The sequence below is a fragment of the Mus pahari genome, chromosome 6 (genome assembly GCF_900095145.1).
Source record: "Mus pahari chromosome 6, PAHARI_EIJ_v1.1, whole genome shotgun sequence".
Classification (NCBI taxonomy): domain Eukaryota; kingdom Metazoa; phylum Chordata; class Mammalia; order Rodentia; family Muridae; genus Mus; species Mus pahari.
The window spans coordinates 17,346,655-17,367,918 of record NC_034595.1 but is presented as its reverse complement, the minus strand read 5'-3'; the positions used below and the strand labels follow the sequence as shown (position 1 = coordinate 17,367,918).

Here is a 21,264-nt window from a genome sequence, read left to right as displayed (position 1 = left end):
CACACACACACACACACACACACACACACACACACACACAGCTAGTAAACACTGACCTCCAGGAGTTATGTTCAATTGGGAAGGTGGGCAGCAAACCATACCCTGATCATTTAATTAGAAAGAAGGCAAAGAAGATGGATTTTGTAAAGCTTTCCCATTGCCTGCGTTTGTCAGATGGTGGTCAGGTAATTTGCTTGCAAACTGCCCACCTTCAGCTAAGTCTTTTGACTGTGTCCAAGTGAGGCCACCTCTTTCCTTTCGCTTCACAGTCCCCTTGCCTGTGCCGACACCTGCCTACACTGGCCTGGGCATCCAGCACTGATTAATTCTGTTTATTGCAGTGCACTTTCCGTGGAATTAGGCATATTGAAATGGAATAAAGGGCCTGCTTGTGTGGGTGGTGGAGCCAGAACAGGCTTTATTTGTAAATAGCGCTCCATGCTGCGGTGCAGCGCTTTCCTGGGGCGGGGAAACGCCGCCTTCCACGGGACTTCCAGCTGTTCAGCCCACTTAGCTTCCAGGGCCCAGTGTGAATCCAGAGGGGGGCAGGACAGCCCGGGCCCTGAGTGGAAAAACACTTGGGAGGCCAGCCAGGTCCCAGCATCTACGGCAGGGGTGGTCCTTGCAGCTTGGAGCTTGCCTACCTTTCCCGCAGGGACAGCCCCTCCCCACTTTACAGTTTATCTTTGGATTCCTCTTATTTCTTTGGACTGCTCTCCCATACTCAGCCAGTCTCCAGTCCTCCCAAAGAGCCAACTGCTAAGCCCCTCTTGTTCCCCGAGGGACAGCCGGTATTGAGTGGCATTCAGAAGCAATCGCAGTAGCGGTTGCCTCTCATTAATGGCTATTATGAGTGAGACATGGTGCTATCATTTAGATACATCTGCTTGTATTTAATCCTTCCTGTAGCCCCATGGGGGTGGGGATGGGGAACATTCATGGCACAGTTTAACAGATGAGCAACTGAGGTTCAGAGAAAAGCAGGAATTTGCTCAGGATCTCACAGGGATCCCAGCACTGTCCCTGCTGACCCTTGTAGCTACTGTTGTCTCATGATTCTAACTGGACCAAGTCTGGAAGGAAGGGAGGGAGGGAGGGAGGGAGGAGGAAAGAAAGAAAAGGAAGGAAGTGAGGAGACATAAAGGCCCTGATATCTTCCAGGAATTGCTGTACCTCCAGAGCCCCATGAGGTTGACTCAACTCCATGGCCTGTGCTGAGTCTGTCCAGGGTGGCAGCTGTTGCTTTCCCACCATTGGGACCAGGCTGCCATCCTAGCTAGGATCCTTGGAGGAGGACCTTTGCTTCCGGGAATGTCCCATGTGTGGGGCCACTGCTCTGCAGCTTATGGCTCTGGAGCAGGCCTGTCATACATCTGGGGTAGACACCCTGACTCAGTGACAGGGGATGGCCTATGACAGGGGATGGCCTATGGCCTATCCTTTGCAGGTCTGTCCAGGAGCTTGGGCTCTGTGTTGCTTTCATGGGGTCAGGCTGACCCCTCTACAGACTAGCTTCTGTTGGACTAAGTTTGCCCACCTGCTCTTTCTGGATTGAGCTTCCTCAGAGTGATGTCCTAGGCTGGGTACCCACCAGGTGACAGGAAACCCACTTACGTCATCCACTCAGACCCTCACTCAGCTCTGCATGGGTCATGGGACCTTCCGTCCCATGCATGTCAGAAGTGCGTGTCTGATAAAGTGTCCTGGTTCCCAGCTGTGTGAGGTAGAACCTGGGTTGTACTTCACCCCGGTGCCCTACCCACAACAGAGCAGCTGCACACAGTAGGTGCTCAGGCAAGTGGCTCCCGGCTGCATAGCACTACTGCCCACCGTGAGGCTGGTCATTGCAGGTGCTCCGGGAGTGTTCCAGAGCCACTCTTTGGTTCTGCAATGGAAGGCAGGAGGAAGGAGATGCGTCAGTCCACGCTCAGATCTCAGCCTCCAACCTCACTCACTCACGCCTGAGGAAAGAGAAGGGACAAACAAGCTTGCGGAGAGTACTGAGGTCTGCCTGGGCTCCCACAAGGCCCCACCTACCATTCACCTTGACATTGTCTGCTGACTGTGTCCCATGCCCCCCTCCTGGTGGGGGGGAAGCATGCTGGAGCAGAGGAGCCTGTCAGACCCCACAGTCACGGTCTCTTCGCCCTTGGTAAGAGAAGGGTGTAATTATAAGATGGTTGTTAAATGAAAACCCTTCCGATGGGCTTTGTACCACCTCCTCCTGGGGACCCAACGTGGCCAGGTGTTAAAGAAAGATGCAGCAGAGGACATCGTGGTACATCAGAAACACTGTTGTGAGCAGTGTTCATTGTATTGTGAGCAGAGTGAAAATAACACAAACACCATCTTCACATTTATATAATTCCTGATTGGGGGGAGGGGCAAAGCCTTCAGCTCAAAAGATCATACTGTGATGAATTCCTTGGCGGGGCTAAGGAATTATAGTTGGTTTTGTGGTGGTTATAATTAAGATGACAGAAATAATCACCTAATATTTATATAACTCCTGAGAGTCTGTCTTCACAAAAGAGTATTTTGCAAACAGTGGTCTCCCTTCCACAGCTCAAATGCATGGACACAAGGTATTCACACTTAGGAAAGAAAAAACATAATGTCTATACCCAAGATATATGTCAAAGAAATGAGATATATAGTCACAAACAAACACAGAGAGAGAGAGAGAGAGAGAGAGAGAGAGAGAGAGAGAGAGAGAGAGAGAGAGAGAGAGAAAACGCAAACCCAGACACTTTCACAAACAACAGATAGCAAGAGGTTTGAGCAAGAAGCATCATGTCGTCTCTTCCTGAAAATAAATGAGGGGATATGTCCCAACTCATTCTGAAGCCAGTGCTTTGTACCAAGCAAACTGAGTACCAGGAAAGAAGATGACAGAGCATGGTCCTTCATGACTGTGTGTACAAACACCCCTAAGGGCAGCAAACCCACCATTATTTGAAGGAACAAGGGCTGAAAGGATGGTTTGGTGAGTAAATGGCTTTCTGTATGGCTGTGAGGATGGGAGCTGGGATTCCCAGCACACACATAAATGCCATAAAGGTGCTGTGGAGGCCACCTATAATCTCAGCACTCAGGGACAGAGGTCCCCAGAGCACACAGGCTAAGCTGGACTAGCCACTTCCGTGTGCTGTGGGTTCAGGGGAAAGATCCTGCCATAAGGTTTGAGGTGGAGAGAAATCACATAAGACAGACACTTGGTGTCCTCTGATCTCCAGATGTGCATGCATACATGTGCACCCACACATCTGTGCATGTGTGCACACACTCAGAGAACACACACACACATAAAATAACATCTTAAAGTAATGCGTACAGCAGACATGGATCATGCAGTTTCCTTCACATGCTGAAGAGCTAAGTGCCTCTGCCTAAGACTGAAAAGAAGGTAAAACCGCCCTAAACACCTAGCTCAGTAGCATTCGAGACGTTGCAGTCAGTTCAGTAAGTTGAGAAAAAGAAAAGAAGAAATGAAACTCTGTTCTCAAAGGATCATCTACATAGAAAGTCCCAAAGAATCTACAAAAGAGCCCCTGGGATGAACAAACAGATTGAGCAGGGGGAAAGGGTGCAAGGTCCGCCCACAGAAACTGACTGCTGCCAGGGCAGTCTGTGGCTTACACCTGTGTGCCCAGTGCTCATGGAGGCAGAGGCGGAAGGGTCTCTAGTGTGAGGCTAGTCAGCCTGTGCTAAACGGCAAAGCCCTGCCCCTAAGAAGATGCAGTAAACATCCAAGCACACAGGGTAGTTTTACAGTCCTTTCAATAGGTGGCCCTCGGGCAGCTGGGGCCTTGTGCAGACTGGTGGGCCTCAACTCTTTTTTTTTTTTTTTTTTTTTTTGGTTTTAAAGCTTTTTTTGTAGAAGGGCAGGGAGAAAGGAGAGAAGGTAGGAAGAGAGAGGCCGACCATGGCCACGTGGAGAGAGGGGGGAAGGAAGAGAGAGAAGGAGGGCTAGAGAGTAAGAAAGGTAAAAGCTTAAAAAGAGTGAGGAGGGGCCAAGCAGCCCCTCTTATAGTGGGCTGGGCTATCTTGCTGTTGCCAGGGAGGGCTTCAACTCTTAATAGCAACAGAAAATCAACAGAGGTGAGTGGAGTCTCTTGCAGCTAGTAGTGATTCTCAACCTGTGGGTTGAGACCCCTCTGGGGAGGCTGGGAGACTCTTTCACAAGGGTCTTATATCAAATATCCTGTATATCACAATTACATTATGATTCATAATGGTAGCAAAATTGCAGCTATAAAATAGCAACAAAAATAATTTTTGGTTGAAGGTCACCACCACATGAGGTGGTGTACTAATGGTTTGCAACACGAGGAAAGTTGAGAACCATTGTTCTAGAAGAATTCACAAGGCAAAACGTGAATGACATTACACTGGGAAAAGCTGGCTCATAAAAGGAGCGGGGCTGGCAGGGCTGGACAGACCCTGGAGACAGACTTTCTCCAGCCAGGCTGTTCCCTATAAACATTCCCACAACCTCCCAAGACCGCACAGTAGGAGAGCAGTCAGGGAACAGGAGCTAAACCTGGGGGTGCAGTTCAGCTTCATTTTGTAACTCCAGCTGCAAGTTTCTTCTCTTCCTCAAGAAACAAAAATCATCCGAGAGGCTAGTCTGAGCTTACAGGAGCTGGGTTCACAGAAAGGTGGAGCTAGGGGAGCCACTGTGCTGCTGGGTCAGCCCACACAGAGAGGAGTGGAACCACACCAAGGACACAGGCATGAGTGTGCATGGCACAGTGCCTCAAGCTGTGCTCGGAGAGGGGCTGGAGGCAGCGATGCCTCATACAATGAGAGTCCACAGAGGTCCGAACCCTGAGCCATTAGGACCCTGAGCCATGCGAGGAGATGGGGGCGAGGAAGAGGAGGGGAACTAGGTCCAGCAGCCGGAAGGCCAAGGGTACAAAAAGGGCATAATCAAAATTAAATAGGAAGAGCCTGGGGGGGGGGGACCGCAGCACAGCCCCTGGGCTGGAGAGTTCAGAGTAGACTCTGTAAGCACTCTGGGACTGAGGGGAAACCTGGAAGCTAGGTCTTTGATATGTTACATAGCCGCCTCTGAGGGTCCCATATCCCCCCACCCCCCCATACCTCCATGGATTGAAACTTCACAGTGGGGAAGGTCAAAGATGGGTTTCTGATTTTCTTTTTATGATTTTATTTCAGGCACGTTGGCACATGCTGGCACATGCTGGCACATGCCTTTTATCCCAGTTACTTTAGAGGCTGAATCAAGAACAGAGTACTAATTTGAAGCCAGCCTTGCCTGTGTACTGTGTACCAAAACCGTGTGTGTGTGTGTGTGTGTGTGTGTGTGTGTGTGTGTGTGTGTGTGGTGTGTGTGTGTTGAGGGTGGTGGTGGCAGATGTTCTCATGTAGCCCACATAACCACTATGTAGGGAGGATGATCTTTAACTTTTGGCCCTCTTATAATCCTCAGTGCCGGGACCACAGGCCTGTATCCATATCCACTTTAGGCAGTGCTGGAGATCCAGCCCAGGTTCTTCTATCTGCTACTTAAGCACTCTACCAACTGAACTCCATCCTTAGTTTGTAATTTAAGGTGCCAGAAGGCAGAGGCATGCTTTTAAAAAAAAAAGGTAAATAAATGAAATACAGTCTGTGTGCACAGGGGCTCCTGGGAGAGTTCCCAGGAGCCAAAGGAGAATGAGGTGGGTATTCATGAGTCTGGTCCTGTACTGATATGATTATAGAAATGACTGAGTAAAGAAACCCAGGAGGGCAGAGGGACACTTACCATGGTACAGAGAAACTACTGAGCTAGTGAGCTAGGCCACTCTGTGGGCAGACCTCCAAGGCCATGGGGTGGTGCGGGTACAGAATGAAGAGCTAACTGATGGAAGAGCAAGCAGATTCACAGGACAGTCTGCAGGGCGAAGATCTGGACCCAAACAGGCTGTCCAGACTGCCCCCTGCCCAGAGGTCCTTGACCTCTGGGGGAAGAGGTGCTTGGCGGAGGAAGGTTAAAAGAAACCACCTTGAGAGGTCTGTGTGTCTACTAAACAGAAACCTTCAGGCTTCTTTGCCTGGTAACAGCCCTCTGTTTACCTGTTGGAGTCCTTCTGTTTAGGACAGTGTCGTCAGCACCACCGTTTCCCAGGGAAAGGGGCTTTGGACACGACAGTGTTACAGGGACTTGCAGTGGGAAATCACACCAGGGCATCACAGTTGAGACATCACTACTCTGGGAGGAGGCACCAACAGGACCTAAATGTTCAGATGCCAGGCTGCATTTCTCCACATCATCCCTACCAGTGTGTTGGAGGGGGAAGGGGGGTCAATGAAGGGAAAGATGGAGGGTGGAGGAAAAACTACATGTGCTGACCACAGACATCCCTCTGAGCTGGGTGGAACACTGTCAGAGCACAGCTGTGCTTTCCAGCTGCAGAAATAACCTTGCTAGCTGTAGAGAGGAGAAAACATGCCCCAGCCAGGGCTGCGGAATACTCCTTCCTTTCCTACCTGGCTACTTCCTACCCCGATATGAGACAGCAGCCCAAACGCCCTGAGAGGCAGATCTGGGCCCTGCTGCGTCCTGCATAATCTCAATGGTAGATAGCCCACCAGCCTTCATGGGGTCAGCAAGCTGAGGTCCAGAGAGGTCAGTGTTGGCCCAAAGTCTCACCACAGGAGAGCCGCGGTGGTACCGTGATATCTATCCATCTGGCTGGGAACCACCAAGCCAGCCTAGAGCCCTACATATGTGTGACATAAGTAATGACACATGTGACATAAGTATAAAGCTCCCGAACACTCAGCTGTCCTCTTCTGCTCTGTCCCCGCCTCCAACACGCCTGCAGTCCCGATTCCTGCATGTCTTGCTTACGGTTTGGGACCTGGTGGCTTCTCATAGTTCAAACTAAGGGGAGTTAAAGCCTGGTGGAGAAGGCAGAAGGGCCAGCAGTGTGAGGACAGACCAATCCCCAGATGCATAACAACCGCCAGCGTGTGGAGAGGGCTCCTCTGTGCCAGGCGCGGGGCTCAGCACTACTCCATCTGCAGTGAGCCCTTTAACCCTGTGAGAAAGGAGGCAAGGACTTACTTGCCCAAGGTCACACAGCGAGTAGGTGTAGGAGCCAGGACTGGAAGGGATACCGTCCAGTCCTGACAGTCTTGTTCCCATCCCTTCCCTCCCTTGCCCTTCCAGGTAGTTCCAGCAGCTCTTACCATGTGCCTTTGTGAAGTGGTTCTCAGCGAGCAAGGAAGAACAGGAGACAGGTCCCTTCCATCGCAGAGGGCTGAGTTCATTTCTCCACAAGCACTCGGGGTGTCTGTGGTATCTCTGCCTCAGGCCTCCCTGTGCGGGGTATCTGCTCAGTCTCAGTCTCCCCAGGAGACAACTGCCATTTTCATGATTGTGATAGAAAAGTGACCCTCGCTAGCCACGACCCTCAAGGTGCCGCCTCTGAGCCGTCTCAGGCAGTTCTAGGAGGAGGGCATGATAGCCCTGAGCTTATTTCAAACCAGTGACTGGGCTAGCTGGGGCAGGCTCCAGGCCACATTACCTCGAGCATGGCGTTGGCCTGCGTCTTTGAATCCAGACCCGCTCCCAATGACAGCAGGGCACCTGTCAGCACAATGACATTTGTCATCAGTGTGGCTGTCCTGCCCTATACCCTGTGGCCCTGCAAGGAAGAAGGCTGAATTGCCACTTAGTTTCTGTGCAGTGCCAGCCCTGGGCAGAATGGGGACCAGAGGCAGAGATGGTCATGTGTCTACTGTGTCTCCAAGGACAGGACCTGGCTCAAGTGCTTTGCTTTGGTTTTTGTTCTTTGGTTTTAAAGATGGACTCTTGTGCTGGCCAAGCAGGCCTCTGTCTCACCCTGTAGTTATGAATGACCTTGAACTTCTAACATTCCTTTCTTCACTTCTAAAAAGTGGCAAAGCCAGGCCTGAAACGGGCAGGGTGACTGATTGTCATTATCAGGAGGGCCCTTCAGTGCCCCTTAAGAAAGCCCACTGCGCCACACACCGGAAGTATTTGTGTGCCTGGGCCCTGTAAAATGATCAGTCTCTAAGCAAATACTCGCCAGCTATCTGCATGCCCAGTGCCTAGGCAGGGGCCTCAGAACCGAGCCTTTCCCACTACGTGGAGTTGAGATTCACAAAGCAGAGAGGTGGAGGAAGAGATTAAAGGAAGAGCTTTGGGGGCAAGGTATACACAGGGTATTGAGCAGTTTGGGACAGCAGGGCAGGCAGGGAAGACACGGGGTCGGAGACACAGGCTCCGACAGCGGTTTCAGGTCTGTTAGCAGCCGCTGGACATACCTGCTCTTGAACAATTTATAAGCCCAGGAGCTGTTAGCTGAAGCTGGTAGATGGAAGGCAACCAGGCTGTCAGAGTTTGCGGTGCTGTGAGAAACATGCAGGCACACAGGTGTATGCAGATACATGTGCATGTTATGTGCATATGTGTAGAGGCCGAGATTGACATCAAATATCTTATATATTGAGGCAGGGCCTCTCACTTGCAGCTAAAGCACACCAATTTGGTTAGCACAGCTAGCCAATTTGTGCCTTCCACGCCTGCTTGGCATTTATGTGGGTACTAGGGATCTGAACTTCCATCCTCAAGCTTATGTGGCAGGTGCTTTGTCCCCCAAGTCATCTCCCCAATGCCCCAATTAGCCTCTTTTGAAGTATGATTCATATACCATAAGCCCCTTCTGCTCTGTCATTCTTGCTAACATATTCTAATGTCTGTAGCCACTCCCACAGTCAAATTTCAGAACATATTCAACAATGCTGCCTCCCCACAATCCCTGCTTCCTGGGAGCTCTGGTATCCTTCTGACTCTATCTACACCCCACACCCCACACCCCACACCCCCACCCGGGTGGCACTAAGTGTGTATGAATCACCCAGAATGTGGTTTTTGGACTGCTCCTTCCACTTAGCATAATGCAGCCTGTGTGAGTGAGTTTGGGTTTTTTTGGGTTTTTTTGGGTTTTTTTTTTTTTTTTTTTAGCTATCATGTTCTGGCACCACACTGTTCATTTATTACCTGGTGGCCTATTGGGTTGTCATGCATTAGCATCTTCTACTCTTTCTCAATCTACGTTTTAGGCGAGTAGTTATTAAGCTCTGTAGACTGTATTGAGTTCCTCATTTTCCACTGGTTTCTCCCATGTGCGGTGATTAAAAAATCCCTGAGTATATTCTGTAAGAGTTACATAATAACATTCCATCCCATGGCTGCATTATAATAATTGACCTGACCACTCCATTGAAATCAAGCATTTAGTTATTTCTAATTGAAATAGGGCTTTTCAAAAAAGCAACAAATATGAGAGAAACCTCAGAGGAACTTTGCAGAGAAGCTTAAGCCACCTCCCAGCCTATCTGTGCCTGCAGGCTGCAAAACCTAGTGGGGGGCAGAAGTGATTTATCCCAAATTGCTAAAAGACTCTTTTTGGTCAGAATGAGTTTCTTGCTAGGTAGGAGGCAGAGCAGTTCTGCCTTAGGGCCTCTTTATCAGGCCCTCAAAGCAGAGGGAAATGTTTGAGAAAGAAGAGAAAATGGCGGCTAAGCTAAGCCGTGTACCCCAGATCTTATACTTTTTTTTCTATATTTTTTTTTCTTCTCATCTGTCTTGGTCAGTATTCTATTGCTGTGAAGAGACACCATGACCACGGCAACTTCTATAAGGAAAACATTTCATTGGGGCTGACTTACAGTTTCAGAGGTTTAGTCCATTGTCTTGTTGGGGAGCATGGCTGCACACAGGCAGGCATGGTGCAGAAGAATTAGTTACATCCAGATCCATGGGCAGCAGGAAGAGAGACTCTGGGCTTGGCACGGGGCTTTTGAGACCTCAAAGCCTGCCCACCCCCTAGTGACACATTTCCTCGACAGAACCACACATCCTAATCTTTGCAGATAGCACTACTCCCTAGTGACCAAGCTTTCAAATATGTGAGCCTATGGGAGCCTCTCTTACTCAAACCAGAGCATCATTCTTGTCACAAGGTTGTCATACACAGTGGAAACTGGGGGTTTCAGCATCAGATGTATAAATTAACATGACCGCTTCAAGGTGTAGTAAACAAACTCATATTGTAGATATGAGGGAGAATACAGCCAGAAGAGTCCAGAGCAGAGAGAGAAGGATGTGGCCAGGAGAGGGGTGGGGATGAAAACAAAGAGGGGAAGGGGCGCTAGCCAGCCAAGAGAGAGGAAGGTATAAGGGAGTGTGTGGCCAAAATAGCAGGGTTGTAAGGAGCTTGAGGAATTCCATGAGCTGGACAAGTTTAAGTTTAGGTAGGGTGATTCTGGGTGAGCCCAGAGGCCAGCATGCACTTTGATATGCTAATAGGTACCACTGGTCGCCGTTTGTTCTGTCTGCCTATGGAAAAGGAAACAGCTCCTTTGCTAGAAGGGAACTGAGTCACAAGTTTCTGAGGAATGCTGGCTTTTGTCGAGCTGCCAGAGTTAGGGAGCTGGATTTTTCTTTGGACCTGACAAACACCAGTTTTAGAAAATGAACTTGAAATTTCTGGAATTTACAACTCAGGACTCACACCTGAGAATAGGTGGGCATGTTTCTTCCCAGTTTGTTTAATGTCATCGACGATCACATTAGATAAGGAAATGTTAATAGCAATAAAAATCCAAGTTCAAAAGTCAAACGTGGTTTGAACAAGAATGTCCCCTGTCTTAGTCATTGTTCTGTTGCCAAGAAGAGACACCATGACCTTGGCAACTCTTGTAAAGGAAAGCAGTTAATTGGGACTTGTTACAGTTCAGAGGTTTAGTCCACTGTCACCACAACAGTGTCACACAGACTGACTTGGCACTGGAGAAGTAGCTGAGCATTCTCCATTTGGGTCTGCAGGCAGCAGGCAGAGACAGATGCTGGGCCAGGCTTGAGCATTTGAAACCCCACGGCCGACCCACAGTGACACACTTATTCCAACAAGGCACATCTCCAATCCGTATGGCCACACCTCCTAATCTCTGTCAATTAGCACCACTCCCCAGTGACCAAGCATCCTAATCTATGAGCCTATGCTGGGGAGGGATTATTCTCCTTCAAACCAACACAGCTCCCACAGGCTCCTGTGTTCAAATCTTTGGTCCCCATTTAGTAGAACTGTTTAGGGAAGATGTAAAGGTTATAGGAACTGTGCTACTGGAGTAGGCTTTGAGGCTTCAAAAGCCCATGCTAGACCCTGATGCTTCTTTCCACCTCCTTCTTGCAGATAAATGTGTAAACGCCCAGCTACTGCTCCAGCACCAGGCCTGTCTTCCTCCCGCCATGCCCCCCCCCCACTTCGATGGTCCAGGACTCAGACCCCCTGGAACCATGAGCTCCGTATTAAAACGCCTTCTCTTATAAGTTGCCTTGGTCATGGTGTCTTATCACAGCAATAAAGCAATAACTAGGACATTGTTTTATTTGTTTATTTATTTGTTATTTGTAGTGTGAAATATTAAATGGTAATCCATCCACGCTACCACTAGCATGGCACCTGTGGCCCGAGAGACTGGAAGACCCCACCCCGACCTCTCCCTTCCAAATTCCTGTGGCTGGCTGTGATGCCCTGCCAGTGTACTTTTCTCTAGAACCCAGCTGAGTCATTGTGTGAGGGAAAACACCAAATCTTAGTTTAGAATCTACAGGTAACAGAATCGTTGGGCACAGCAACTAGTATCCTAATTTGTAAGCTATTCTGTTATAAATCCTGTGGTAGCACATCCGGGCGAATCTGCCACCTAAACTCAGGGCCTCCCCTACTTACGTTGTGTCCTCCATGATCTCTCCCATCCAAAAGGAAATCTTTCTTCTCCTGCCTCCCCTCTTCCTCCCTCCGACCCAGAAGTCCCACCTACTCACCCAGTGATTGGTTCCTTGAAATTTTTATTCATCAGGGGAAGGTTCTGCCACAATTATTTATCTTAAGTTTATGGGAAGAAATCATTATATGGTGCTATGATTTGAATCTGAAATGCTTCCTACAGAGCAACTAGAGTTACTCCTCTAGGAGTAACTAGAAACCCAGAATTCTCACTGGGTACAGGGCGCGAGGATTCTGAAGGGCCTCGGAACCATTGCTGATGTCAGTAACCCCTGCCCCTGAGCTCCCACCGCTGCAACTGGAGCAGCTCTACCCTTGTTTGCCTGCCACGATGGGCTGACATCTCTGAAACCGTGAGCCAAATTAACCTTTCTTCGCTTATGCTGGTTCCATCAGGGGTTTTGTCATAGCTACACACAAGTGACCAACCAGTACTTGATCGTCTCACCTTTAGTGACTCTGCAATAAGCACTAGATGGAAACATGATGCTGTCTTTGACCAATCACAAGTTTGTAGGCATTTAGGAGGTACTGAGTTCCTTTTGCAAGTTTGAATTTTACACCATGATGGCTTACTTGGGGAGATTTCCCAGAAGGGACGGTGTAACGTGTTTTATAGCATTTCTGTCATTGTTGTTTGGCAAGTTGCCAAAATAAGACTGCATCTGCCAAGGGCCTGTTCAGTCTTCCTCACTAAGCCGTGGTGGAGGGCTTTCCACTCAGGTCCAGTTCACCAGCGTGAGTTCTGATCATGGTTCTTGAGTCATTCATATAGCACATAAATAGTGGATCCCTGGAACTGGGAGACCTGGCTCAGCAGTTAAGAGTGCTTCCTGTTCTCCCAGAGGATCAACTTCTGTTTCCAGCTCCCACTTTGACTGACACACAACCACCTGTAACTCTGGCTTCAGGGAAGCTACCCGTGGGCACCTGCACTCCATACACTTACCCACACAGAGACGCAGGCTTAAAAATAAAAGTACTAATAAATCCTTTTTTAAAAAAGTCATCTTGTAGCTTTTGAGGCTTGTTTTACATTGGTAACAATATTAGAATATTAATAATTTTGATATAAGTGGATCTTATTTTTATCAGCCCTCAAAATAAAATAGACCTCTCTTAAACAAGAGTAGACCCTGAAAACATCTGTGCTCTAGTGCCCTGAGCCCATGAATGTTTAGGTCTATGTCACAGAGAGCATTAAGGTCCAGGTGGAATCCAGCTGCCACCCATCTTGCCCTTGAGGTGGGATGATCCCAGATTAGCCTTCTAGGCTCAGTCACAGGGGTCATAGAAGTGGGGTGGGAACCAGGAAGAGCCCTGAAGTGTGGAGGACTTGGCCCAGAGATGTGAGTGGCCTCTAGACGCTCAGAGAAAGCCAAGAAATGGGCTGTCTCAACTCTGCAGAAAGGAACTTGGCCCTTCTGGTGTCTTGCTTTTAGAGTAGTGGGATATGTATCCGATTTCTGACCTCTAAGTCTGCGCGGCTGTAGTTCAGTGGAATCGTGGTTGCCTAGCATACAGTAAGCCCTCGCTTTGACTCCCAGTACCGCTTACATTGGGTGTGGTGGCACACACCTGAAAATCCCGCAGTTCACAGCCATCCTCAGTTACCTAGAGAGTTTGAGGACAGACTGGGCTACAAGAGATAGCTCTCTCCTCCACCGCTCCCTCCCCCGAAAGATCCAGCAGCGTGACTTAGCAGGCTAAAAGACATTTGCAGCCAAGACCGATGACCTGAGTGTAATCCCCAGAACCCAGGGTGAGATGAAAATTGTAAGATTTTCATCTTACAGTTGTGTGAGTGCATGCATATGTGTATGTGCACGTGTGTCTGCACATGTCCATGTGCCACATCTTGCAGATACAACTCAGAAGATAAACGTGTGGGAGTCAGTTCTCTGTTTTCAGCATGTGGGTCCTAAGGGTTGAACTAGCCCTCTTGGGCTTGAGAGCAAGTGACCTCACCTGCTGCACCTTCTCCCACACCCACCTTTCTTTGCTTATGGGAAAGGTAGTGCACCATAGGCATAGTTTCACACTCGGGGTTGTGTGCTCTCAGGACATCATTAGTGTCCGTGCACAGTGACCTTGGTCATTTTTTTTCATTTATTTTACGGCTATCTACTTCTGTTCTAGTTGATTCGGCCATTCTTCTCTATGAATATTTAGTTAATTTTCATTATTTTTTCAAGTGCAAGTGCTGCCACAACAAATGGCCATGTATTTATGTATTTTCTTTTGGGCATATGTTGTCATGAGAAACTTCTAGAAAAGAGCTTCTAAGATATTCCATCCTAAATTCCTGATCACTTGTGTAAGAGTCTTCCTGTTTCTCCAGCTCTGACAGGTACTGTCACCTGTTCAATGATTTTCCAGTCTGATGGGTGAGAAATTATATCTTGTTATAATTTTCCTGCGCAATCTTCTTATTATGAGTAAAGTTGTGTTTTCATATACTTAGGGGTTATTTTGTCATTTTGTGAGTTGTTCATATTCTTGTTGTTAGGGTTTTGGATACACACACACACACAAACACATAGTTTAAGCATTCTTTATCCCTGGAAATAATTGGCCCTTACCTATGATATATACTGGTCATGCTCCTGCCTGTCTGAGCTAACTCAGGCTGATTGACACACTGTAAACAGAGTGGCCTAAACAATTGACAGTTATTTCCTCCAGTTAGAGGCTAGTAAGTGCCAGGTTAGTACAGTTGGCTGATCTGGTTCCTTATGAGACTGATTTCATGGCCGGCTTCTCCCCAGGTCCCCACTACACCAAGTGAAGATTCTGTTGTCTCTTCATCTTTCTAAAAGGGCCCTTTTGGATTAGGGCCCCACCCTATGATCTTCCTAACTTGATCTCTTTTGCAAAGGCTAGATTTTCTTCATGGTTTGAATGTGAAATGTCTAGCCCTCCTTCTTGTCCCATCTCAGCTTTCTTTCTGTTCTTCTGAGATATGAGAAGGAGGTGCCCTGGTTGCACACGTCTGTCGCTGTGGGGCTGCCTGCTCCTGTGCCTTCTCCTCTAAGGCAGACTGTACCCCCTCAGACTGTATGGTGGTTTGAATGAGAATAGTTCTCATAGACTTATATGTTTAAATAATTGTTCCCTAGTTGGTGGAACTGTTTGGGAAGGATTAGGAGGTGTGGCCTTGTTGGCGAAAGTGCATCTCTGGAAGGGAGCAAGCTTTGAGCTTTCAAAAGCCCATGGCATGTCCAGCTATCTTTCTCTAACTCATGCTCATGGATCAGGATGTTAGCTCTCAGTTACTGCTCCAGCACCGTACCTACCTGCCTGCCGCACTCCCTGCCATGATGGTCATGGACTCTAAACCTCTGAAACTGTAAGCCCAAATAAACTGTGCTATAAGTTGCCTTGGTCATGGTGTCTTATCACAGCAATAGAAAAGACAAACTGTGAATCAAAACAAACCCCTCCTTCTTGGCTTCTGGTCAGGTATTTGGTCACAGTGATGAGAAAAGTCACTTGTACAGGTATGAATTAGATGTAGGTGGTGGTACAGTCAGTCAGTCTGTGATGTGCAGTGGTAATTTTCTTATGACTTTATGGGGTCTTTCCCAATGCATAAGTTGTATTTTTTTTCACTGTTTGACCTTAGCCCTCTTTTTTTTGTTGATTCCAAGTTCTAGTTAGACAATGCTCCTTTATGCCCAGTATACAAAGTAATTTACCATTTACCCCTGAAATACTTTCTTGTTTTGCTTTCAAGTGTGGATTACTCAACCAAGAAGCTCACGTGTGCAGGTTCTCCCTAAGCTGCAGCCCCAGCTACTGAAATGTTTACACGTTCTTGCCTTGTATTTCTCACTCATCTGTTATGAGTTCCTTGGTGTGAAGTACTGTAAAAACCTTTGTTACATAGCTACCATCATCCCAGTACTGCATGTTATAAAGTCTGCCTTTGCCACAGTGATCTGTAACACACCCGAGTCACATCTGTGGGTCCAGGTTTTCCTGGTCTGTGTCTGCTGCCAGGCTCCTCCCAACCAGGGCCACCCGGCTGCAACCACAGAGAGACTTTGTCCCTGGCTACCCTTTCGTTCCTGCAGCAGGATCTTTAAGACCATGCTTGCATCTTAATTTTTCCATCATTATTTACTTTTTTAAAATCCAAAGACAAGAACTGCCTGACTTGGAGGCATGGACTTGTAATTCCAGCTACTCTGGAGGCTGAGGCAGGAGGATCTCAAATTCAAGTGCAGCCTGGCCTACATAGTGAATTCAAGGCCTGCCTGGACCTCTTAGTGAGACTGTGCCCAGCGGTAGGGCAGTTGCTGAGCAGCCATGAGGGAGGGCCTGGGTTCAATGCTCAGTACTTTAAAAAAAAAAAAAAAAGGCAATTAAGTAATGAAGTTAATTTCATTTTATACTTTTAAGTGATTTCTGACTAATACAGTTATTTTTTTTTAAAAAAAAAAACCTAATATATTTATTTTGAGAGGTATCTAAGATTTAGGGACAAACCATGCCTCCAGGACAGGGTTCTTACACAGTGCTCCCTTCCTGCCTGTTCCTGGAGTTTCCCCTCGTGTTGTTACTTTTTAGTCTGCTGTATTTGTTTCATTTTATTTCTGTGACACTGGAAGTGTGGCCAGGGCATGAGCTCTGCCACTGAGCCTCCCTCTATCTTTATTAGCAAGTCACAGATTAGAACGTAAGAGACACATGTTCTAGTTAATGACCCAGTGAAGTTTGCGGTATTCACTGGAGCCTGCAATTCACACCCAAGGTCATAGTTCTGTGGACTTTCTTATATGAGTAACACGATGTGCCTTCCCACGTAGCTTCCCCTCCCTAAAACCCCCCATGTCCCGCTTAGCCTCCCTCCCCATTAATCTTTCTGTTTCCCAGCTCCCAAGCCCCTTTGATCGTCTCACCGTTTCTATGTTTCTGTCTGTCTCCGTGTTCCTCTCTGCCCACAGCATCACAGAGTTGGACGAATACTCTTCTGGGCCTTTCCACATAGGCCTTTTCCTTTGCCAAATTATTTTCTGACCCATTTATTGAGTCACAGCATCACGCATCGCTGTGAGGGCATTACATGCAGTACCACCTGCCATGACCAGCCTGGGGGAATAACACTTCCATCTGCTCAGCTGTGCTGGGGACCTTGGCAATGCTTCCCTGTGCTGGTACTGAATGAACCAAGGACTGCTGTAAGCAATAGTTACTCTGCAGTAAACATTGGAGGCCATTCACATACAGTTGTATTTTCCACATGAACTTCTATGCTAACCCCTGACAGATTCTGGCTGCATTTTTTACTAGGCTGCCATTGCAAAGAGTAAGCAAAGAGCTGCAACTGGGCAGTGCCCAGCCCTCCAGCATACAGGTTGACTCTGCCTCTGCCCTCTGAAACTGTTTCTTGTGATACGGAACAGCTTCAAATCTGGTTCATATGGTACTGGACACTGTTTGTCTATTCCCAAGGATTTGTCTTTGTTACCATCACAAATGGGATTCCCCCACTGCTATTGTATTTTCAGACTGGTCACTCACTGTATATGAAGGCTGTGGACTTGAACTTGAGAACTGAGAGGTCCGTTAAGAATCTCAAAGTGAGTCCATAGACCACATCTGGCCAGTTGCCGCAGTAGACTAGAAGTTCAAGGTCCTCCCACTTCTTACTCCAGATTTTGTCTGTCCTTCCCTTCCTCCCTCCCTCTTTCCTCCCTCCCCTTCCCTCCCTCCCTCTCTCCCTCCCTTCCTCCCTCATTCTATTCATGTGTATGAATACAGACTTATACATGCCTCCCTGTGTGGAGTCCAGAGGATAACTGGAGGTCAGAGAACAACTTTTAGGGGTCTTCCACTCTGTTTTGAGTCAGGGGCTCTCTTTTTTTCTGCCCCTGTGCTGTGTACTTTAAAGCTACCTGGCCAGAGAGCTTCCAAGGTATTTTTGTCTCTCCACCTCCATCTCCTGGTAGCAATGTCCAGCTTTTTATATGGGTTCTACGGGTTGAACTCAAGTTGACAGGCTTAGTCAGCAAGCACTTTTACCCACTGAGCCATCTCCCTAGCCCTCCAGTTTCCCTTGTCGAATAAGGGGATTCATAACCACTTCAATTTCCCAAGACTCTCTACTTTCAGCAAAAACAAACTTGTGATGTTCTTGCTACCTCTTTGCCATCGGCCCGAATGCTTGAGCAGTTAGCTGCTCTTCACTGCTTCACTCTGTGGAGCTGGGCTGCAAGGCTCTACCTCCCACAAGTCCAGGCCTTGTCAAACCCAGCATTTACACAACAGGGAGACATCCTGCCCCATGCTTGTGTGCAGGAACCCAAGGCCAGGGTCTGGCTCAATGGCTCATTCATCAGTTCACTTAACTCATTTGCTCACCCCAGGGCAACTAATGTTGAACATTTTCTGAGTGGTGCCATTCCAGAGGTACAGGACACTGGCTTTGGATTCTGGCATTCAGCACGATCAGGCAGTGACAGGGCACTAGGAGGATGTCAGTGACTCCTGCCTTGGGGACAGTGCTATTTGAGCAGGTGGCCTCCAGGTGAAGGATAGAGGGAGGAGTGTTTGGGACAGAAGAACAGTATGTACAGTCTGGAGGAGGCGAAGGTCTATGTGCTGATGAATAAAGAGATGGCAAATAGGGATGCACTGAAAAAAAAGTGGTAGGGAATCGTGGCATGGAATACCACTACCATGGGCTGAACCCAGCTGGAGTCCCTCAACCCGGGGAAGAATCAGAGTTCTGATACTCAGGTGGGCAAGGAGTCGGCGAGTGACAAACAGACGGGAAGACAAGAAAGTGTTGACTCTTGAGTGTAATTTCTCAAAGAGAGCATCAGACTTATATTACAGAAGAAAACAAGGAAGTTAGGTGACCCATCAGCCAAGATACATTGAGGTCATCCGATGCATAATAACACAAAACAGAAAAATGTATACATAAAGACTAGCAGAAACCAGGCAGTGGTTACAACTGAGATGAAAGCTGCCCTATCGGGGCTGGTGAGATGGCTTAGCAGTTAGGACCACTGACTGCTCTTCCATAGGTCCTGAGTTCAATTCCCAGCAACTTCATGGTGGCTCAGAACCATCGGTAGTGGGATCCAATGCCCTCTTCTGGTGTGTATGATGACAGCTACAGTATACTCATAAATAAAATAAATCTTTAAAAAAAATTTTTTAAAAAAGCTCCCCTGTCTAAAGTCTAGGAGCCAGGTGAGGATTTCGCAACCTAGTCACAATTCTAGTCTATAGTATAACCTACCACCAGGAGTCCCTTAGCACCTAATTATGCTATTCCTCTGAGCCTTGTGAAAATTTGCACCAGGGGGGTTCTGATCTTGCTAACCTTTTCATGAATAATGCAGTACTCTAGTTCCTACTTAAACCACAACCCACCTTCTTCCTAGACTGTTGTCAATTTCTCGGCTGTTATTCTAAGTATTCGTATAGAACCTCCATTTAACAGAGGAGCCCACCAACTTTCTTCTAATATGTAATGTAGTCTGCCATACATGACTGTAATGAGACTTCTAAGTTTACTTTGTTGAACTTGCCTTGAAATTTCTAACTCTATCCAGTAAACTGCAATGCCTGATTTCTTTCACTATCACTGGAGGCATTTTGTCTGAATAAGTCAAATCATTCCTTGGGGGCACCTATAATAAAACAATAAACCTGGACCACACCCGTGTTACGGGACTCCAAGAACTCCCAGGAGACCAGTTTCCATGAAACTTTTTGCCTCGGGACTGTGGCCAAGCTTTGGACTTGTCACACAGACACCACTGGAGTGGGTGTGGCATGCCACAAAGGTCTCTTCGGAGTCAGGAAAGGTTGACACAGAATCCACTGGAAGGGAGGACATTAAGGGGGACAGGGAGTGAGGTGATAGTTTCCAGTTTCTTCCTGCCACTTACAGGCGATACTGGAGGTTCCTGAGGATGGAGCACAGGGGCCTGCTTTGGAGACATTGACTAGTCCAAAGTGAAGCTGGGCCATGAGGGCTCCAGCGTCCTGTGGGGGAAATGGACGCTGATGCTGCAGCCAGGGAGTCCGGAGAGGGCTTGGGAGCTGGGGAGCCTGGTGGAGGAACAGGCTTCCAGGAGGTACAGGGGAAGGTCTTGGGTAGAGGAACTTGGTTTATTGAGGTAGCCGTAACAACAGGTGGTCAAAAAAACAGAGATTCTGTGCTGGGGAACTGGCTTTTATTTTACTTCATTTTAATTAATTTAAATGTAATACTGGGATAAATTGGGATGGGTAGAGGGAGGGGAACCTACCTGTTCATATTTATGAGGCTATAAGATTATGTTGTATGAGAAGAGAATCTATGTTTAATAGAGGGGAATTTTTTAATGTAAAGAAATGTAAATGTAGCAGTTGCTTTTAGAATATTCCACTGTGGTTTTCCCTTCCAGTGTGTTGGGGTTAGATTCCTTCAAGTCATCTGGGTTCATCTAACCCTGCCCCTGGCATGCTGGACATCCTTGGGCAAACAGTGTTTCCTCTGAGCTTCACTGCTCTCTTCTGTAAAACAGGAAACCTTAGTTTATCTGCCTCGGGGTGGGATCAAGGTCAGGGTTAAACAGCATGGGTGGCTGGCCTAAGCCAGGCATTCAGAGGGTCCATGTGGCTTCTTCTGCCTGCATGTAACTCTTAGTGATTTCCCCCTGGAAGGTACCCAGGTGTCTTCACCCCGGCCTGACCTTGGGTGGGTCCTTCCCCCTGTCTGACCTCAGGTTTCCCACTGTTGATCTGAAGCCTTAGATTAGGCCTCCATGGAGACTGCAGCTCTGCCAAGGATCCAAGAGGGGAGCAGGTGCCACAGACTGGAATTCAGCCTGAGTGGGCTGTGTCATTCGGTCCTCTGCCTTCTGGATAGGTTCTGCCTGGGCAGGATCCAGGCTCGTGGAGCTGAAGTATGTGGCCAGATGCTTTCAACCCAGTCCTGACTCCCACCACAGCTTCCCACTGACCTCCATCTACCATTGTTGTCTCTTTAAGTACGGGAAAGGTTTGCCGGCTTCTGAACTGTTGGGAAAAACTCATGTTGTCTCATTAAAACTGCATTGTTCGCTTGTAGTGAAAGGGGTGGGGGTGGGGGCCCATTAAACTTTTATACCTGACATGGAAAACTATTAAAGATTCATAATTGCAATAAAACTCCTTAATAGAATAGGGATGCAAGCTGAGGTGACACAGTAATCAGCAGGCCCTCACTTGGGACCCCAACGTCCACTTCAGTGGGTCCTTGGGGTTTGGTGAGCCCTAGAGGGTTCCATGAAACCTTTCATTCCCGTGGAGCCCTGGGACGGGTGGAGGGCCGGAAGCAGGAAGGCCTTGGGTTCTTTTCCCTGCATGTCCCAAGAGAATGATCCCATCTCTCTCCGCTCAGCACAGGGATAGAGTTCTTGGCAAACTTCTTTCCCAACATCCT

General features: G+C 48.0%; 1 protein-coding gene across 6 annotated transcripts in view; it reads left to right on the top strand.

Annotated features, from left to right (window-relative positions):
• Positions 1-21,264, top strand: part of Whrn (whirlin) — an 86,931-nt gene that overhangs the window by 39,030 nt on the left and 26,637 nt on the right. Inside the window, exon 4 of one of the 6 annotated variants that reach the window (XM_029539925.1) lies at positions 11,238-11,380. The exons of the other annotated variants lie outside the window; for them this stretch is intronic. Coding sequence (XP_029395785.1) covers positions 11,238-11,249 — 12 coding nt within the window. The 3' untranslated portion in view covers positions 11,250-11,380. Of the gene's footprint in view, positions 1-11,237; positions 11,381-21,264 lie in introns of those variants that run through there. 6 annotated transcript variants of the gene reach the window in all.